Source organism: Mobula hypostoma, chromosome 19, assembly GCF_963921235.1.
Source record: "Mobula hypostoma chromosome 19, sMobHyp1.1, whole genome shotgun sequence".
Classification (NCBI taxonomy): Eukaryota; Metazoa; Chordata; class Chondrichthyes; order Myliobatiformes; family Myliobatidae; genus Mobula; species Mobula hypostoma.
The window spans coordinates 12,303,876-12,324,394 of NC_086115.1; the positions used below are offsets into that span (position 1 = coordinate 12,303,876).

The 20,519-nt window shown below is 42.2% G+C and overlaps 1 protein-coding gene across 2 annotated transcripts in view; it reads right to left on the reverse strand.

Annotated features, from left to right (window-relative positions):
• The window catches only part of hps1 (HPS1 biogenesis of lysosomal organelles complex 3 subunit 1), an 83,994-nt gene that overhangs the window by 37,190 nt on the left and 26,285 nt on the right, over positions 1-20,519 (reverse strand). For both annotated transcript variants that reach the window (XM_063071361.1, XM_063071360.1), the window contains exons 5-9: positions 13,790-13,950; positions 11,196-11,298; positions 7,120-7,189; positions 3,447-3,496; positions 1,875-2,042 (exon numbers count right to left, since the gene is read on the reverse strand). In XM_063071361.1, coding sequence (XP_062927431.1) covers positions 1,875-2,042; positions 3,447-3,496; positions 7,120-7,189; positions 11,196-11,298; positions 13,790-13,950 — 552 coding nt within the window. The remainder of the gene's footprint in view (positions 1-1,874; positions 2,043-3,446; positions 3,497-7,119; positions 7,190-11,195; positions 11,299-13,789; positions 13,951-20,519) is intronic.

Genomic DNA, 20,519 nt, shown 5'->3' on the forward strand with positions numbered 1-20,519 from the left:
TTACTTTACGTTATTTAGAGATACAGCATGGAACAGGCTCTTCCAGCCCAACGAGCCACATCACCCAGCAACCCACCTATTCAACACCAGCATGATCACAGGGCAATTTTACACTAACCAATTAACCTACTGACGGGTATGTCATTGGAACGTGGCATCGATGCCCCTCAAAATCTTATAAACCTCTATCAGAACTCTCCTCAGCCTCCAGCACTCCAGGGAAAACAACCCAGGTTTATCCAACTTCTGACAACACATGCTCTCATATCCAAACTGCATCCTAATAAAATCTCTTCTGTACTCTTTCCAAAGCCTCGCCACCCTTCCAACAATAAGGCCTGACGAGGTTTTTACAACGTAATCTCCAGAATCTTTAACTCTTGATGAAAGGTCACGGCCAAAACCGTCAACTGTATATTCCTCTCCATCCCTGATCTGCCCAGTTCCTCCAGCATCTTGTGTGCGCTTTGCTCAAGATTTGCCGCACCTGCAGAATTGCATTCTTGAACTCAATGCCATGAAATAGCGGGCATTCCTTGGAACCATAAGGTCATCTCAATATTACAAGTAGTACACAAGTAAGCTGGAGCCAGAGCTACCAAGCCCCTCAAGGCTGCCCGTCATTCAGTTAAAAACATCACTGATCTAGAGCATTACTGAAGAAACACAAACGTGGCAGGAAAATTTATGGCTAAAGTGATCGTTTCTAAGAGGCATTGCCCAAAATTACATGCACTAAATTTAATATATTATGGTTAGGTTACAGGCAGCACAGCAGTTAGTGTAATGCTTTACAGCGCCTGCAGTTGGAAGGATGGACTCTGCCTGATACACCGCTGGCATTTAGGGCAGCAATGAAGGTCCTCCATCTCTGGTGTTGTTCAGGGCTTCCTTCATCATGTCAGTGGCTTCCTCTTGTTTTTCACTACAGTCAGTCACGCAAGTCCCGGGTGGAGACTCAGGAATAGTGTCGCACTCAGATGTAGAAAGATTCTTCATTGCTGTTTCCGTTACAATTTTGTTTTACCACTCAGGGTTGTTGGCCCTGAGCTGAACCCCCAAACCTGGAGGTCTGGTGGACCACTCTCTGTCTGCCCTCTACTGTTTGGCTTGGGTGGTCCTACCAAGAGCCAAGGCATAAAGCCCGAACTCCAGCCAACATAGCTTTCTGGGTCATTGAGGAAAACCCAACAACAAGGCTGTGGTCCTGTCCTCTTGGAGGAACAATTGGAAGATTGAGGGTCAATTCCATCGCTGTCTGTAACGAGTCTGTAAGCTCTCCCCATGACTGCCTGGGTTTCCTCCAGGTGTCCCAGTTTCCTCCCACATTCCAAAAGACATGCAACACACATCAAAGTTGCTGGTGAATGCAGCAGGCCAGGCAGCATCTCTAGGAAGAGGTGCAGTCGACGTTTCAGGCTGAGACTCTTTGTCAGGACTTCGTCAGGTCCAAAAGACGCACAGGTCGGGGTTAGTAACTTGTGGACATACTATGTCCGCAGCACATCCTCAGACTGTCTTAGTCATTGTTGCAAACGATGCACTTCACTGTATGTTTCAATGTACACGTGACAAAAAAAAGCTAATCTTTAAACTGTCCATCCTCTGAATGAACCAATCATTGTGTAAAAAGCCAATTATCTCAGTGATAGTCCATTTAGCCCTTCACATTCGCACCAGCTATAAACAAATCTTAGGATAAAGCCACTTCCCAGATATTGATCCATAGGTCAGCAGTCTATGGCTCTCTTAGATACCAGATTAAGTGTAGCAAGTTTTGTTGTTTCCACCCACTGTTCAGGCAGTCTTTTCTGTGGTCAATAAAGTTGGTCACGAGTTTGGTCAATAAAGTTAATCTTGATCTTTGTCCTTACCTTACTGAGCAGCACCAGAGAGATGCCAAACCAAAGGGAAATACAGTACATGTTGTAGGGCATCACGGGGCAATAACTATCCTTTGAACTGGATTCCAGGAAAACCCTTAGGGGAGCAGAAACCCCTGAAGGCGATGATTGAACAGCCTGCGGGGCACCTTTTGCAACCTAAGCATCAGGAAACAAGGCATTATCGTGTGAAGTTCACTATTTTGTCAAAGTACAGATTAACACTCAATGAAAAGAAAACCACATGATTGGAGACTAAAGAATGGCAAATATTTGTAGCATCATAACATAGGACTTCATGGAGTGGCCAATCATCAAGAACTTGAAGGGCCTTAACTCATAACATCAGCTGTTTAATCCCCTCCATTGATGCTGTGTGACCTTCCCCCAGCTTTTTGTGTGTGCTGCTCAAGATATCAAGCAATTGCAGAATCTTTATTAAGAACCTGACCATTTTTACTTCTGTCTGTAGCAGCCCCTTCATTATCAAGTCAAGTCAGAACTGCCATAAGGCCATTGGGTAAGCAGGGTGGCAAAGCATTAACTACTGTTGCCTCAGTTCCAGGAATTGGCCCTTGCTCCAATCTGATCTTGAGTGCTGTGTGAAGCTTGCATATTCCCCTAAGACCATGCGGATCTCCTACTGTAAACTCTCCCCTACCATAGGTTGATGAAAAACAAGATCAAAAGGCAGGATTGGGGGTGGGGGGGCAGTGTAATGAGTTTATTAGGACGACATGTTCCACAGGTACATGGAAATATGGAGAGGGAAAGGAATCACATGGACATTATTGGCCAAATGGTTTCCTTCTATGTTACTTTATTTCAAGTTTATTGCCATTCAAGCATATAGAGTTAAACAAAACATCATTCCAAGGAGCAAAACACTGTACATATAGTCACTGCACATACAATCACAGAATAATATTAGCCCATATAGCATGGGCTGAAGATTAATGGGTTGACATAAAGTGTGAAATGTTTATTTTATCACTTATTTCTTTATTATTTGCCTAATTTGCCTTATTTTACAATGGATGTTTGCTAGTCTTTGTTATGTATTTTTTAATATAAATTCTATAGTATGTCTGTATTTTTCTACAAATGCCTGTAAGAAAACGAATCTCAAGGTAGAATGTGGTGACATACAGTTAATTTGAAAATAAATTTACTTTGAACTGGAAACTAAGGCAGCTTTTACGGCTGTCCTTATTGAAATATGCAGAGAAAAGCCACTAACATTTATGATGTACTGAATCTTAGTTCTTATACTGTAATTGCACGTGCCAGCTACTTCAATAACAAAGTAAATTATGTTTTAAAAGAGCTTTTAAAATGCAAAATTTTTCCCCAAATCCAAAACAATCTTGCCTCTCCTTGTTTCTAGCTGCTCTGTTAATCACTTCAAACTGGTAAAATGTCTGTAGGTGCCAAGGACCCATTGAAGAGAGCTGCTTAATGTAGAATCTAGCACTATCATGTTATCCATTGTCAAGCAACCTGACAGCTCAAATAACAGTGAGATGCTGGATGATCACCTGTAAGTAAATTGTTACTGCCTACCTGTACCACTGGGTCTGTGAATCGCTGTGAACTACTTCCCACTGAGCCTCCTGTAGAGGGTAAAGTAAAAACCCTGTTTAAAAAGCTACAGTAATAATCCAGAATGTATATCTAAATCTTTAAAAAGACCAAGCAAAATGTGGGGAAAACTAATAAACAAAGAATACACACAATTTATCCCACTGACAAAAGCATTTTCACTACATGAAGAGAATCTGGGAAACTGTACCGGTAAGTCAAACTACTTGCCCCAGGGGTGTCGCGGTTAGCGCATCATTTTACAGCGCCAGCGACTGCGGTTCAATTCCTGCTGCTGTCTGTTTGGAGTTTGTACGTACTCCCCATGACCGCATGGGTTTCCTCCAGGAGCTCCAGTTTCCTCCCACGTTCCAAAGGCCCCCAGTTAGTTGTGAGCATGCTATGTTGGTGCTTTAAGCGTAGTAACCCTTGCAGGCTGCCCAGCCCAATCCTCTCTGACTTAACTTGACACAAATGATGTATTTCTCTATGTTTTAGTGTATGTGTGATAAAGAAAAACTAATCCAATTAGAAACAAGACAAGGTATTACAGTGCCTATAAAAAAGTATTCACCCCCCCACCACCCCCAGAAGTTTTCATGTTTTATTGTTTTACAACATTAAATCACAGTGGATTTAATTTGACTTTTTTTTTGACACTGATCAACAGAAACAGATTCTGGTCAATGTGAAAACAGATCTCTACAGAGTGATCTAAATTAATTACAAATATAAACAAAATATTTGATTGCATAAGTATTCACTCCCTTTAATGTGACACGCCAAATCATCACTGATTCTAAATTTGTGATTCTAAATTCATCACAATTCTAAAGCCAATCGGTCTTAGAAGTCACATTAGTTAAATGGAGATCTGGTTTTGGAGGCCTGTGTGCAGTCAAGGTGTTTCAATTGATTGTAGTAAAAATACACCTGTATCTGGAAGGTCCAATTGCTGGTGAGTCAGTATCCTGGCAAAAACTACACCAAGATGACAAAAAGAACACTCCGAGCAACTCTGCAAAAAGGTTATTGAAAAGCACAAGTCAGGAGATGGATACAAGAAAATTTCCAAGTCACTGAGTATCCCTTGGAGTACAGTTTAGTCAATCAAGAAATGGAAAGAATATGGCTCAGCTGTAAATCTGCCTAGAGCAGGCCGTCCTCAAAAACGGAGTGACCAAGCAAGGGGACTAGACTAGGCATTTTGGCCATCAGACTAAATGCTATACTGCATATCATCAAAACAGACCATCCCTACCATGAAGCATGGTGGTGGCTGCATCATGCTGTGGGGATGCTTCATTGCAGCAGGCCCTGGAAGGCTTGTGAAGGTAGAGGGTAAAATGAATGCAGCAAAATACAGGGAAATCCTGATGCAGTCTGCAAGGGAACTGTGACTTGGGAAAAGATGTGTTTTCCAGCAAGACAATGACCCCAAGCATTAAGCCAAAGCTACACAGGAGTCGCTTAACGACAAAGTCAATGTCCTGGAGGGGCCAAGTTGGAGTCCAGACCTCAATCCAATTGAGAATTTGTGGCTGGAATTGAAAAGGGCTGTTCACTCATGATCCCCTTGCAATCTGACAGAGCTTGAGCAGTTTTGTAAAGAAGAATGGGGAAGAACTGCAGTGTCCAGATGTGCAAAGCTGACAGAGACTTATCCACACAGACTCAAGGCTGTAATTGCTGCCAAAGGTGCATCTACTAAATACTGACTTGAAGGGGGTGAGTAATTATTTTGTGTTTAATTATTAATAAATTTAGACCAATTTGTAGAAATCTGTTTTCACTTTGACACAAAAGAGTCCTTTCTGTTGATCAGTGTCAAAAAAGTCAAATTAAATCCACGGTGATTCAATGTTGTAAAACAATAAAATATGAAAACTTCCAAGCGGGAGTGGATACTTTCTATAGGTACTGTAGATAAATTGCAGCCTGGGGATTACCAAAATAAACTCCCAGTCCTATTGGTAAAAACGAGACAGCAGGCACGAGCCAGCTCCCGTCGTTCACAATGTAGCAGTGAAGGAGTACATCTTTGCTCTACCTTCCTGCTCAGCTCATGCATCTATCAATTCCTTACACCGTCACACTGACTCTTACCCAAATGTGTATCCTCCAAATAACTTTCAGTCAGCCAACTCATCCAGAAGAGGAATGATGCCAAATACAATCTCATCATCGCCATGCACAGGCGCTGTCCACAGTAACATCACAGACACCAAGACCTTATTCTCCACATGGGCAGCACTGTGATACAGATGGGAGAGCTGCTCTCTCATGGCTCCAGCAGCTTTGCTTCAATTCTGAACATTGCTGCCATCTATGTGAAGAGAGCGGTCACAGAACATTTGTTGAAACTGTGACAGTCGTGCTAACTAGGCTAATTTCAGATTTTAATTTTGCTGCAGTCAAACTAGAGGGTTATATTAGTTCTGCCTCATAGAATGCAGAGTCACACAAGACTAAAAAGGCCCTTCAGCCCATCAAGGCTGTGCCAAATATCCATTTACACGAATCCTTATTGGCTTTATTTGTCATACGTACATCAATGCATACAGTCCAATGAAATTAGTTCTACATTAGTTCTGCATTATAGAATGCGTGTCAGTCACACAAGACTAAAAAGGTCTTTCAGCCCATCAAGTCTGTGCCCAATGTTCACATACACTAATCCTTAATGGCTTTATTTGTCACATGTACATCAACACACACAATACCATGAAACGCATCATTTGCATCAACAACCAACACAGTCCGAGGATGGGCTGGGAGCAGCCTGCAATTTTCAACATGCATCCTGCGCCAGTTTAGCCTGCCTAATAGGATTGTGCGCAAATAATTCTAATTAACACATCTTTGGAATAAGGGAGGAAACCAGAGCACCCGGAGGAAACCGACACAGTCACAGGGAGAACGTTCAGACTCTTTACAGACAGTGTTGGGAATTCACCCCAATCTTAAAACAAAATCCAAACTAACCTTAATTTATTCTCCACACAGTTCCTAAAAACACCCCCTCCCTCACCCACCCACCAAGATTTTATCACTCACCGATACACTAGGGGCAACTTTTAGTGGCCAATTAATTTGTCTGCCTGCATTCCTATGGGATGTGGGAAGACAGCCATACAGTCACAGGAAGGAGGCATGCAAACTCCACACAGACAGTTGCTTGGAGGATGAACATTTGAGCGAGAGTTGGTGCCTGAGCCCGAGTAAGGCGATGATGGCTCCACGGGATAAGGTAAAAAGAATAGAAGAGGAGGACACAGGAGCATAGCGGTTAGCACAACGCTATTGCACCTTGAGGCGAGAGAGCTCGCAGCTCAATTCTGGCATCCTCTGTAGGAAAGTTTGTACGTTCTTCCTGTGAGAGTGTGGGTTTCCTCTCACAGTTCAAAGACGTACCAGTTAGTAGGTTAATTGGTCATTGTAAATTACGCTGTGATTAGGTTAGGGTTAAATAGGGGGGTGCTGGGCGCCACCACTCCTTGCTCTGGAAAAGCCTGCTCTGCGTGACGGCTAAATAGATAAAAGTTTTTCCAAAATTAAGTGGGATGGCTGCTTGGCTGTCCTCAAGGCAAAGCACACAACACAATGGAGAGCAGATCCTGACAGAGATTTGTTGTACGAGCTGCTCCAAACATACCTTCTCCTTGTGCAGCAGGTGACCGCCCAGTGGTATCAAATCCTTTCGTTTCCGCAGTTTTCTCCGAATTCTGTTGGAACAAATCTTCAGATTTCCAAATCAAGTCACAACTGCCTTCGTTTTTATTTGAAAACTAAAATCTCCCGTTTGTGATGGAAGGTCTTTGACCTGAAACATTCATAATGTCATAGACCACTACAGCACAGAAACAGGCCCTTCAGCCCATCTCTCTAGGTTAGTGCGAACATGCTGAATATCTGCCACACTACGCTTCTTCTTTCAGGTTTTTCCAGTTACTTTGTACTTTCACTAATTATTTTAGGATTTTCATAATGGTCATTATAGAACATGGAACACTACCTTTGTGATTCACAGTTCTCCAGAGTTAATGCCCATATTGAAAATAGGAAGGCAAAACCTCAAATTTGGTTAGTCTGAAATTGGGAATTGGGGAAAAAGGCAGAATCGATTAAGGAAGAGGCAACAGGAAACAACGCAGTTAAACACAGGAACTGTGATACGATGAAAGAAAAATCAGTACATTCTACCTAATTAGATTTCCAAGAGGCTGTAGGAAAGGCACCTTAGAACCCACCTGACTTCACCTATCACCTTCCAGCTAGCCCCTTTCCCCTTCTCCTACCCCTTTACTCCGGCATCTTCCCCTTTCCTTCTCAGTCCTGAAGAAGGGTCTTGGCCTGAAACATTAACTGTTTACTCTGTTCCACAGATGCTGCCTGACCTGTTGAATTCATCCAGCATTCTGTGTGTGAAGATTATTAAGGGATTGGACACACTAGAAGCAGGAAACATATTCCCGATGTTGGGGGAGTCCAGAACCAGAGGCCACAATTTGAGAATAAGGGGTAGGCCATTTAGAACTGAGTTGAGGAAAAAACTTTTTCACCCAGAGAGTTGTGGATCTGTGGAATGCTCTGCCTCAGAAGGTAGTGGAGGCCAATTCCCTGGATGCTTTCAAGAAAGAGTTAGATAAAGCTCTTGATGATTGCAGAGTCAAGGGATATGAGGAGAAAGCAGGAACGGGGTACTGATTGTGGATGATCAGCCATGATCACAATAAATGGCTGTGCTGGCTCGAAGGGCCGAATGGCCTACCCCTGCACCTATTGTCTATTGTGTGTGTTGCTTTGTGTGTCAGCATCTGCAGACCTTCTTATATAGAAAGATTTATTGTTTAAGACGTATACATCCACCCCAGCCATGAACGTCTCACTACGTATAACCCATACATACATTTGGGAAATTGACGGGATGATTTGCTGGCTGCTCTGGGACTCCAGACATCTCTGCTGTATGTGGACTCTGTTTGCAGTCCCCTGGACATTCTCTCTTCTCCCCTTTCCCATCAGACTGCAGGTACAAAAGTCTGAAAGCACATCCCACCAGGCTCACGAATGGCTTCTACCCTCCTGTTATAAGACTACTGAATGATTCCCTGGTACGGTAAGATGGATTCTTGATCTCACAATCTACCTCATTCTGATCTTGCACCTTATTGGCTGACTGCACTGCACTCTCTCTGCATCTACCGCACTTCATTCTGTATGGCTCGTGTTTTACCTTGTATTACCTCAATGCAGTGAAACAAATTGATCTGCAAGACAAGTATCTCAGTACATAAATTCCAATTTATGACTTGCAAATTGTCCTGATTACAAACAATTCACAGGCCAGAGGAGGACCTGTAATAGTATTGGAGACGATACACTTGTATGGATAACTAACTAACAGAAAGCAGCTGGGAGATAAATGGTCATCTTCCAGTTGGCAGGTTCTGACCAAGTGGGTCGTCACGGGAATTAGTTGGAATGGCTTCAAGAATCAAGGATCAAGTTCATTTGTGGTGTTGATCAGGGCATGACATGCAACCAAAAAAAAAGCAACATTCAATAATTATAAAGAATAAATTATTGTTTGTGCGCATGCGCCGGTCGTGCATACAGCCGGTTATAGTTGCTCTGTAGTTTCTTACTTTTAAACTTTTTAACTTAATTATTTGTTGTATTTTTTTTCTCACCGTAACACGTTGAAGATTACTATTTAACTATTTATGGTTCTATTACTATTTATTATTTATGGGCAACTGTTATGAAAACCAGTTTCCTCCGGGATCAATAAAGTATGACTATGACTATATAAAAATAAAGTTGGAGGTGTGAGTACAGATAGAAACCATAGAAACTACAGCACAGAAACAGGCCTTTTGGCCCTTCTTGGCTGTGCTGAACCATTTTCTGCCTAGTCCCACTGACCTGCACACGGACCATATCCCTCCATACACCTCCCATCCATGTATCTGTCCAATTTATTCTTAAATGTTAAAAAAGAACCCGCAATTACCACCTCATCTGGCAGCTCATTCCATACTCCCACCACTCTCTGTGTGAAGAAGCCCCCCCTAATGTTCCCTTTAAACTTTTCCCCCCTCACCCTAAACCCATGTCCTCTGGTTTTTTTCTCCCCTTGCCTCAGTGGAAAAAGCCTGCTTGCAGTCACTCTATCTATACCCATCATAATTTTATATACCTCTATCAAATCTCCCCTCATTCTTCTACACTCCAGGGAATAAAGTCCCAACCTATTCAACCTTTCTCTGTAACTGAGTTTCTCAAGTCCCGGCAACATCCTTGTAAACCTTCTCTGCACTCTTTCAACCTTATTTATATCCTTCCTGTAATTTGGTGACCAAAACTGAACACAATAGTCCAGATTCGGCCTCACCAATGCCTTATACAACCTCATCATAACATTCCAGCTCTTATACTCAATACTTTGATTAATAAAGGCCAATGTACCAAAAGCTCTCTTTACGAACCTATCTACCTGTGACGCCACTTTTAGGGAATTTTGTATCTGTATTCCCAGATCCCTCTGTTCCACTGCACTCCTCAGTGCCTTACCATTAACCCTGTATGTTCTACGTTGGTTTGTCCATCCAACGTGCAAGACCTCACACTTGTCAGTATTAAACTCCATCTGCCATTTTTTAGCCCATTTTTCCAGCTGGTCCAAGTCCCTCTGCAGGCTCTGAAAACCTTCCTCACCGTCTACTACACCTCCAGTCTTTGTATCATCAGCAAACTTGCTGATCCAATTTACCACATTATCATCCAGATCATTGATATAGATGACAAATAACAATGGACCCAGCACTGATCCCTGTGGCACACCACTAGTCACAGGCCTCCTCTCAGAGAAGCAATTCTCTACCACCACTCTCTGGCTTCTTCCATCAAGCCAATGTCTAATCCAATTTACCACCTCTCCATGTATACCTAGCGACTGAATTTTCCTAACTAACCTCCCATGCGGGATCTTGTCAAAGGCCTTACTGAAGTCCATGTATACAATATCCACTGCCTTCCCTTCATCCACTTTCCTGGTAACCTCCTCAAAAAACTCCAATAGATTGGTCAAAAATGACCTACCACGCACAAAGCCATGATATGGGATAAAATGTGCATAAATCCGTCAATAAGAGCATACATTTACACCGTGAACAGCATTAAAAGTGGTTTAAAGTGCAGTTACAGGGTAATAATGAGGGCTATAATAGGAGTAAATTTAGATAGAATTTATCTAAAATTTAGATTAAGATAGTGATTAAATAACAGTTTGCGGTCAATGTTAATGATAATGACAGTTAGATAAAAGGACCCAATTTACTGCAACCAAATTCGCTGACACTACCTCAGTGAGAAGGAGATTTCAGAGGAGGACACAAAGAGTCTGCAGTTTCTACCATTTTGTTTTTGTAACTCAAAGTGTGAAATAATTTTCTATTGTCGTTACTTTTGCTGCTTTTTCCATTTCTACGCCCCATGTCTTGAAGTGCTGAGCAATGATCGGAATCCGTGTCCTGCCAACAGACAGAGGAGATGGAGGACCTCAGTGCGTCAGGCAGCATCCACAACGGGAAATGGACAGTTTTGGGTTGGGTCTCTTTACCTCGAAGAATGGGGGATCCTGACCCGAAATGTTGACTACCCATGTCCATCCTGCTCCCTTATGTGCTGCTGCAGATCTCCAGCGTCTGCAGTCTCTCTCGTGCCTACCTTGTCAGTTAGTGTTTGCAGATTGTCACCATTCGGGTACATATCTTGAACAATCAAAATAAGTGACAGCAAGTCTGAAGGCTTCATGGAACTGACATTATGACTGCAGAGGCAAAAAGAACAGGAAAAAAAAATGGCAGAGTTATAACATCTGAAGCTTAGGTAGTCTTTCTAAATCACAATTACTAATCATACATTGATTGCCAGGTGTGTCTTTGAGAGAAAGATGCAACCAACAGTCATGCAGGCTATCCCAATTTTCCGACTTGGGAGATGAAATACATAGTGTGGTATTGGTTCTTGTTTTCTACCAGTCAATTAAAAAAAATTAAATCAATTGCACAGAGCGTTCACAGCTCAATTGTAACGAGCCTGTAATGAGTTAACTTACTTCAGCGGGTTAAGAAACACAACACCACATTTAACTTTGAGCTTTGGGAGGAGTAAATAATATGAAGCACAGCACAGAGTGAACATTAACCCATGGACCTGGGATGAGAAAACAGCAAACACAAAATAATCTGCAGATGCTGTTGTCAAAGGAACACTCACAATGCGCTGGAGGAACTCAGCAGGTCAGTCAGCCTCAGTTGAAAAGATTAGTCGACATTTCGGGCCGAAACCCTTCGTCAGGACTGAAGGAAGAACTTTGGGGAGGGTTTGAAGAATGCTGGTAGTTGAAAAAAACAGTAATTTTTAAGACAAAGGGGTGGGGGAGGGGAAGCAGGGAGGTGATTGGCAGGAGAACAATAGTAGAAGGAGGCGGAACTATGAGGGAGGTAAGGGAGAAAACAGCGGTGCTGTCTGAACAGAGACCTAATTGAAGTGTCTAATTTAAGCTCACATAATAAAGCCAAGATACAGTAAGAGAGCTGCAGAATCACTCCCTAGTATCTAACCCTTCAGAGGAAGGTGAATTGAAATTGTAGAAACAGTAACACACACAAAATTCTGGAGGAACTCAGCAGGCCAGGCAGCATCTATGGAAAGATGTACAGTCGACGTTTCGACCTGAAACATCAACTGCACTCCCCCCCCCAACGCCCCCCCATGGGTGCTGCCTGGCCTGCTGTGTTCCTCCAGCATTTTGTGTGTGTTACTCGGACTTCCAGCATCTGCAGGTTTTCTTTTGTTTGTGATTTGAAACTGTAGAGGTGGAGCCAAGTTTATTTGCATGTTGGCAAACCTTGGAAGCAGGATCTAAGAGGAAGATTTCCTATTCCCCCCCCCCCAATTTAAACAGGTTGCCAAAGTGACAAATTTACTTTCTTTTGAAGAGCACATCATTATGATCCGACACTAACCCCAAGGCTGAAGATTACAGAGAGGTTTTAAAATGAATTGGTCAGATCGTACTTGGAGTATTGTGAGCAGGTCACCTGAGAAAGGATGTGCCCAGAAGAGGCTCACAAGTACAATCATGGGGATGAAAGGGTTATCATAAGAAGAATGTATGATGGCTTTGGGCCTGTACTTGCTGATGTTTAGAGAACAGTGGCGGGGATCTCATTGAAACCTATTGAATATTGAAAGGCCTAGATAGAGTTGACAGAGAGGGGATGTTTCCTGTAGTGCAGGAATCTCAGACCAGAGGGCACAGCCTCGGAAAAATAAGACTTTAGAATAGAGAGGAGGAGGAGGAAGAATGTCTTTAGCCAAAGGATGGGGAATCTTTGGAATTTATTGGCACATGTGGCTACGGAGGGCAAGTCACTGGGTATATTTAAAGTGGAGGTTGTTAGGCTCTTGATTAGTAAGGGTGTTAATGGTTACAGAGAGAAGGCAGCTGAGATGGAAAATAAATCAGCCGAGGTGGAATGGCAAAACAGACTTAGACTGAATGGCCTAATTCTACTCCTTTGTTTTATGGTCTAACCTTCTCCTAACAACTTTTCAAAATGTAAAGCGTAAAAACAAAATGAATCTTTCAAAATTTAGCACTTTAGCAGACAACAACCGACCCTTAGCAACAATGAATTCCCAGGTGGCATAGTAGCGTAGCTGTTAAGACAATCGCTTTGCAGTGCCAGGGACCACCAATCACGGTTCAATTCCCACCACTGTCTGCAAGGAGCTTGTACGTTTTCCCTGTAACCATGTGGGTTTCCTCCGGGTGCTCCAGTTTCCTCCCACATTCCAAGGATGTATGGTTAAGGGTGGTGAAACTTGATAGTGTAATTGATTTAGCAAGTATCCAGAGCTTCTCAGAATCTGGTGAGGGGGTGGGGTTGACCTTTGACTCTGCACTGCCATGAAATGAGATGCGATCTCAATTCCACTCTCTAACACTATCCCCCGCACTATGAACCTGAATGCAGAATCGTCAAGCTTATCAAAGACAATTTTAGCAATTGCCTCACCAAGAGCCACACTGGTACACTTTGAGCAAGAGTTATTAAATGGCAGCAATGGAAAGAGACCTTTGCAAGTTCTGTATTAGCAACACATTGCTGTAGCTAAACTATAAATAAGTGAACTTGACACAGGTCATAAACGGAAACTCAGTCTACATGATGCAACTGTTGACTGTAATCTGATTAACAAAAATACATGTTTTAGAATGAGAATATAAAATTAATCACAAACCATGTCACCTTGAAAATAAAGTCAGGAGCTTGGTGTGTACCAGGATGAAGGCATGAACTACCTCTTCATTACCCCTCTCCAAACTGCTGTTTATCTGCTGTACAACGTAGCGGTCTAGAAACTCGATGCACTGCCTCGACAGCTGGGTGTGGACCAGGCTTTCCACAGCCTAACAACAAAAGAAAACATTAATTTTAAAGTAGAGCAACTTTATCCTCCATTCCTTTTGAGCATGTTACAATCTCTCACTGGTACCACCAGTTCTGCATATGGATCTTTGGTCTATTGGTTTTGTTTTGGAACATTAACACAAGAGCATGACTAGAAGTAAGCCAACCAGCAGTCCCACCCCCTTTTTACAGTAAACAGCAAGTTCATCACTGATCACTAACCTCAATGTCACTTTCTTACACCAACTATATATACCTTGTTCTCTCAACAGAAGAGGACACAAGACATCGGAGCAGAATTAGACCAGAACAAGGGTTTTCAATATTCAATAGGTTTCAATGAGTTCTCCATTCATCTTCTAAGGTCCAGCAAGTACAGGCCCAGAGCCATCAAACACTCTTACATTGACCCTTATTCCAAGGATCATTCCCATGCTCAGTCTCTGGGAAGTCTCTCCGCATTTTCCTTACAACTAACAGTAGCAGCTCACTTGGTACGACCCGCCTTGAACATATTGCACTTCAATCTCTACTCTAAATCATTCGTTTAGATTGTGAACAGCTACAGCCAGAGTACCAGTCCCTGCCGCACCCCAGTATAACCTCCCATTCAAACAATCATTTTATTCCCACTGTGTTTCTCAGTCCGTAAAACAATCCCATGTTACCCACCTTCCTTGTCCTCCGTGGCCAATGTGGTCAACCTGTCAGCGGTCTTATGCACCCACTAGCTGCCATACCTCATACCTGCTGGGCAGGCCCAATGGTCGAAGGTCCTGCAACAATACTCTATGGATCCCGACATTTGTCCCTTTCATTAGCGCCTTCCTTTTGACTGACCAATTCTGCGGTGCACAATCTAAAGGATGCAACTGCTTCCAGGTGACTTTTCTGCTAGATGCATCTAATCTCAGAATCCAGTTGACCAGCTGAGCCAGAGAAACCAGAGACAATTAAAATGGTTCTAGCTCCTATAATGCATGTGCAAAATATCTCCTTGCCTGCCAGGCTCAATTTTACATTTAACTATTTTAATTTAGTTAACTCCTTTATAAAGATCTGACTGCCAACACTGCATTTGGAGGGCAATGCACATTGTGTTAAATCAAGTTATACTTCAGTACAACCAACGGGTTTTGTTTATAATCTGTAGGCCATAACCCAATCTTCCAAATCAGCTGATTGCACATAATTACTTCTAGCTGAAAGAGCATTCTTCCTTCCGGGATTACACAAGTCAGGTTTAATTTGGCAATGATGAGGTCATGAGTAGGAAAGAGAAAATGGTAATAACATAGTCAAGTCAGACTGCCACCTTGCACTCATATTTATAGGAACTGAACAATAATTACCTACTCTTGATTATTTGAGACTTCAAACTAGAGACAAATATTAAATCTGCTCCATCATACGCATGGGGAAAATGGGCAAAAATAACAGGGTTGTTATCATGGGTGACTTTAACTTCCCTAATATTGATTGGCGGGCACCTGATTAGCTCCAAGTGTTTGGACAGGGCAGAGTTTGTTAAGTGTGTCCACGATGGATTCCTGTCACAGTATGTGGACAGGCCGACTAGGGGGAATGCCATACTAGATCTAGTACTAGGTAAAGAACCAGGTCAGGTCACAGATCTCTCAGTGGGTAAGCATCTGGGGGACAGTGACCACCACTCCCTGGCCTTCAGCATTATCATGGAAAAGGATAGATTCAGAGAGGACAGGAAAATTTTGAATTGGGGAAGGGCAAATTGAGGCTATAAGGCTAGAACTTGCGGGTGTGAATTGGTATGATGTTTTTGCAGGGAAATGTACTATGGACATGTGGTCAATGTTTAGAGATCTCTTGCAGGATGTTAGGGATAAATTTGTCCCGGTGAGGAAGATAAAGAACAGTAGGGTGAAGGAACCATGGGTGACAAGTGAGGTGGAAAATCTAGTCAGGTGGAAGAAGGCAGCATACATGAGGTTTAGGAAGCAAGGGTCAGAGGGATCTATTGAGGAATATAGGGTAGCAAAAAATGAGCTTAAAAAGGGGCTGAGAAGAGCAAGGGGCATGAGAAGGCCTTGGCGAGTGGGGTAAAGGAAAACCCCAAGGCATTCTTCAATTATGTGAAGAAAAAAAGGATGCCAGGAGTGAAAGTAGGACCAATTAGAGATAAAGGTGGGAAGATGTGCCTGGAGGCTATGGAAGTGAACAAGGTTCTCAATGAATACTTCTCTCAGTATTCACCAATGAGAGGGAACTTGATGATGGTGAGGACAACATGAGTGAGGTTGATGTTCTGGAGCATGTCGATATTAAGGCAGAGGAGGTGTTGGAGTTATTAAAATACATTAGGACAGATAAGTCCCCAGGGCCAGATAATTCCCCAGGCTGCTCCACAAGGCGAGGGAAGAGATTGCTGAGCCTCTGGCTAGGATTTTTATGTCCTCGTTGTCTATGGGAATGGTACCGGAAAATTGGAGGGAGGCAAAAGTTGTCCCCTTGTTCAAAAGAGGTAGTAAGGATAGTCCGGGTAATTATAGACCAGTGAGCCTTATGTCTGTGGTGGGAAAGCTGTTGGAAAAGATTCTTGGAGATGGGATCTATAGACATTTAGAGAATCATGGTCTGATCAGGGACCATGGCTTTGTGAAGGGCAGATCGTGTCTAACAAGCCTGATAGAGTTCTTTGAGGAGGTGACCAGGCATATAGATGAGGGTAGTGCAGTGGATGTGATCTACATGGATTTTAGTAAGGCATTTTACAAGGTCCACACGGTAGGCTTATTCAGAAAGTCAGAAGGCATGGGATCCAGGGAAGTTTGGCCAGGTGGATTCAAAATTGGCTTGCCTGCAGAAGGCAGAGGGTTGTGGTGGAGAGAGTACATTCGGATTGGAGGGTTGTGACTAGTGGTGTCCCACAAGGATCTGTTCTGGGACCTCTACTTTTCGTGATTTTTATTAATAACCTGAATGTGGGGGTAGAAGGGTGGGTTAGCAAGTTTGCAGACGACACAAAGGTTGGTGGTGTAGATCGTGTAGAGGATTGTCGAAGATTGCAGAGAGAAATTGATAGGATGCAGAAGTGGGCTGAGAAGTGGCAGATGGAGTTCAACCCAGAGAAGTATGAGGTGGTACACTTTGGAAGGACAAACTCCAAGGCAGGGTACAAAGTAAATGGCAGGATACTTGGTAGTGTGGAGGAGCAGAGGGATCTGGGGGTACATGTCCACAGATCCCTGAAAGTTGCCTCACAGGTAGATAGGGTAGTTAAGAAAGCTTATGGGGTGTTAGCTTTCATAAGTCGAGGGATAGAGTTTAAGAGTTTCAAGGTAATGATGCAGCTCTATAAAACTCTGGTTAGGCCATACTTGGAGTACCTTGTCCATTTCTGGTCGTCTCACTATAGGAAGGAAGTGGAAGCATTGGAAAGGGTACAGAGGAGATTTACCAGGATGCTGCCTGGGTTAGAGAGTATGGATTATGATCAGAGATTAAGGGAGCTAGGGCTTTACTCTTTGGAGAGAAGGAGGATGAGAGGAGACATGATAGAGGTATACAAGATATTAAGAGGAATAGATAGAGTGGATAGCCAGCACCTCTTCCCCCAGGGCACCACTGCTCAATACAAGGGGACATGGCTTTAAGGTAAGGGGTGAGAAGTTCAAGGGGGATATTAGAGGAAGGTTTTTTACTCAGAGAGTGGTTGGTGCGTGGAATGCACTGCCTGAGTCAGTGGTGGAGGCAGATACACTAGTGAAATTTAAGAGTCTACTAGACAGGTACGGTATCTGGAGGAATTTAAGGTGGGGGGTTATATGAGAGGCAGGGTTTGAGGGTCGGCACAACAATGTGGGCCGAAGGGCCTGTACTGTGCTGTACTGTTCTATGTTCTAACACATTTGGTTACTTAAACAATAAATTTGGCTGAAGTATGGAGAGAACAAAACCCTGGCAAAATATAATACTCTTGTCATTCATGTAAATCTCATTCTCGTATTGATTATTTTCTTGTCTCAAGAGAGCTCTTATCAAAGATTAAAAGTTGCTGGTATGATAGCATAGTAATAAGTGGCCATGCTGCTATTTCATTAAGTATTCATAAAGAGAAATTTATTCACAGTCCCCCTAAATGGCGATTTCAGGTGAAATGGCTACAAAACCTAGACCTTGTTAAATTTGTGGGAACTATAATAGATAGTTATTTTGAGTTAAATACAGATCAAACTAGTGCCAGCATGAGATGGGAGGCGTGCAAGGCATATATTAAGAGGAGAAGTCATCAGTTATACAAGCTCCAAGGCCAAACAACAAAAAATAGAGATGGAAACTTTGGTAAAACAAATCTTCAGAGATAGAACTTAAATGAAAGGGATAATCCAACAAAACAAAGAGATCTGCTACTTTTAAGAGCCAAATATAATAAATTATCTGCTGATAAAGCTGCAAAAAGTTTAATGTGGCTGAAGCAATCTTATTACGATCAAGGAGAAAAAGCTGGGAAACTTTTTGCATGGAAAATTAAAAAAATACAGTCTGATAGAGCAATTAACAGTATAGTAAACTCTTCAGGAAGCCTAACAGTAGACCCATTGGAAATTAATAACAGTTTTAGAGAATTTTATGAACATGTATATAGATCAGAATGCCCCCAAGCCTCAGAAGAACAGGACACATTTCTTGATCAGTTTCAATTCCAGACACTGACAGAAGATGAAGAAAAGGAGTTAGATAGAGGTATAACGATCGAAGAGTTATCACAAGCTATCCAAAATATTAACAGTGGTAAAGTGCCAGGGCCTGACAGCCTACCAATTGAATTCTACAAAACATTTCAAGAAAAATTACTAGTCCCACTCTTCAATATGTATGACGAATCTTACTGGAATGGAACTCTCCCACCTGCCTTAAGGCTGGCAATGATAACGCTGATCTTGAAACCAGGCAAACCGCCGACAGAATGTTCCTCATTTAGACTGATAAGTCTAATTGGATCAGACACAAAACCACTGTGTAAAGCCTTAGCAAGATTAGATCCTTATATCCCACATCTAGTTCATAATGATCAGAATGGTTTTGTGCAATAACGCCAAGGATTTCATAGTATTAGAAGATTTCTTAACATAATTCATGAAAAATTTGACACTAAAGACACAGCAGTATTTTCACTGGATGCTTGGCAGGCCTTCGATAGAACAGAATGGCCATATTTGTTTAATGTATTGCCTAGATTTGGATTTGGAAAGAACTTCCTTAAATGGATTCATATTTTATATACAAACCCAATTGCCAATGTCTTAAAAAATAGTATAGTTTCTAAACCAGTCATCTTGGAGCAACCTACTCGCCAGGGATGTCCTTTGTCACCGATGTTGTTTATATTGGCCATAGACCCCCTGGCTGTGGCGATAAGAACGCAGACCGGCCTGTCAGGCATCCAGCTAGGAGAACAGGAACATACAATATCCTTATATGCTGACAACATGATTCTTTTTTTTAAACAAATTTATCCATCAGTATTCCAAACTTAATGCAACAGATTGAATTGTTTGGGCAGTTCTCTGGTTATAACATTAACAACTCAAAATCATCAATACTATTTTTGAACAAAGAAGAAAGACTGAAACCAGTCATAAAAACCCCATTTATAAATGCAAAGGAAGGATTTACCTGCCCTGGTGTCAAAATTGCCCCTGAAATTAAAACGATCGTCCCAACAAACTATGATCCACTAGTGGACGAAGCGAAGGAGACATTGGATTGATGGATAACAATGCCCATATCAATGATTGGCCGTATAAACATGATCAAAATGAATATATTACCAAAATTTCTATACCTTTTTCAATCACTTCCTCTCCCACTACCAAAATCATTTTTTGATAAGCTTAGTAGTATTTTCAGTAAATTCATTTGGAATAATAAAACATCTAGACTGAGACTTAGGCTGCTAGACCTGCCTTATGAAAGGGGAGGGCTACGGCTACCAAACCTGAAATGGTATTATTGGTCTGCTCAGTTACGTTCTGCAATGTTTTATTTCTCAGTGGAGGCCCTTCCAGCCTGGGTGAATATTGAACAGGCATCAGTACCAAACCTCCAATTAAAGCTCTATCTATACTCTGCAGATCCAAGAAATCTGAAAAGAACAACTGAGAACCCTTTCCTCAAATATACTATTGACATCTGGTACAAAGCATATCAAAGATACTCCTCCCATCTCTCGCTTTTCCGCAATATGGGGCAAGACATACTTCAGGGCAGGAAGAGCAGATGGTGGTTTCAGAATCTGGGCAGCCAAAGGTGTGCAGAAAATAGAGGACCTTTATATAAATGGTAATCTTATTACATTTGATCAATTGTGTCAGACATACCATATTCCTAAAAAAAAATACTTTAAAATATTTGCAACTGAGACATTCCATATTATCAAAATATAAGCATTTAATATCTGAACCACCACTATCACCTCTTGAAAATCTCACACTTCCAAACCTAAAGGGGAGGAGTCAGATTTCTTTATTCGCTACAGCTTTGACGTCATATGATAAGGAGTCCACCATTGACAGACTGGAGGCATGGA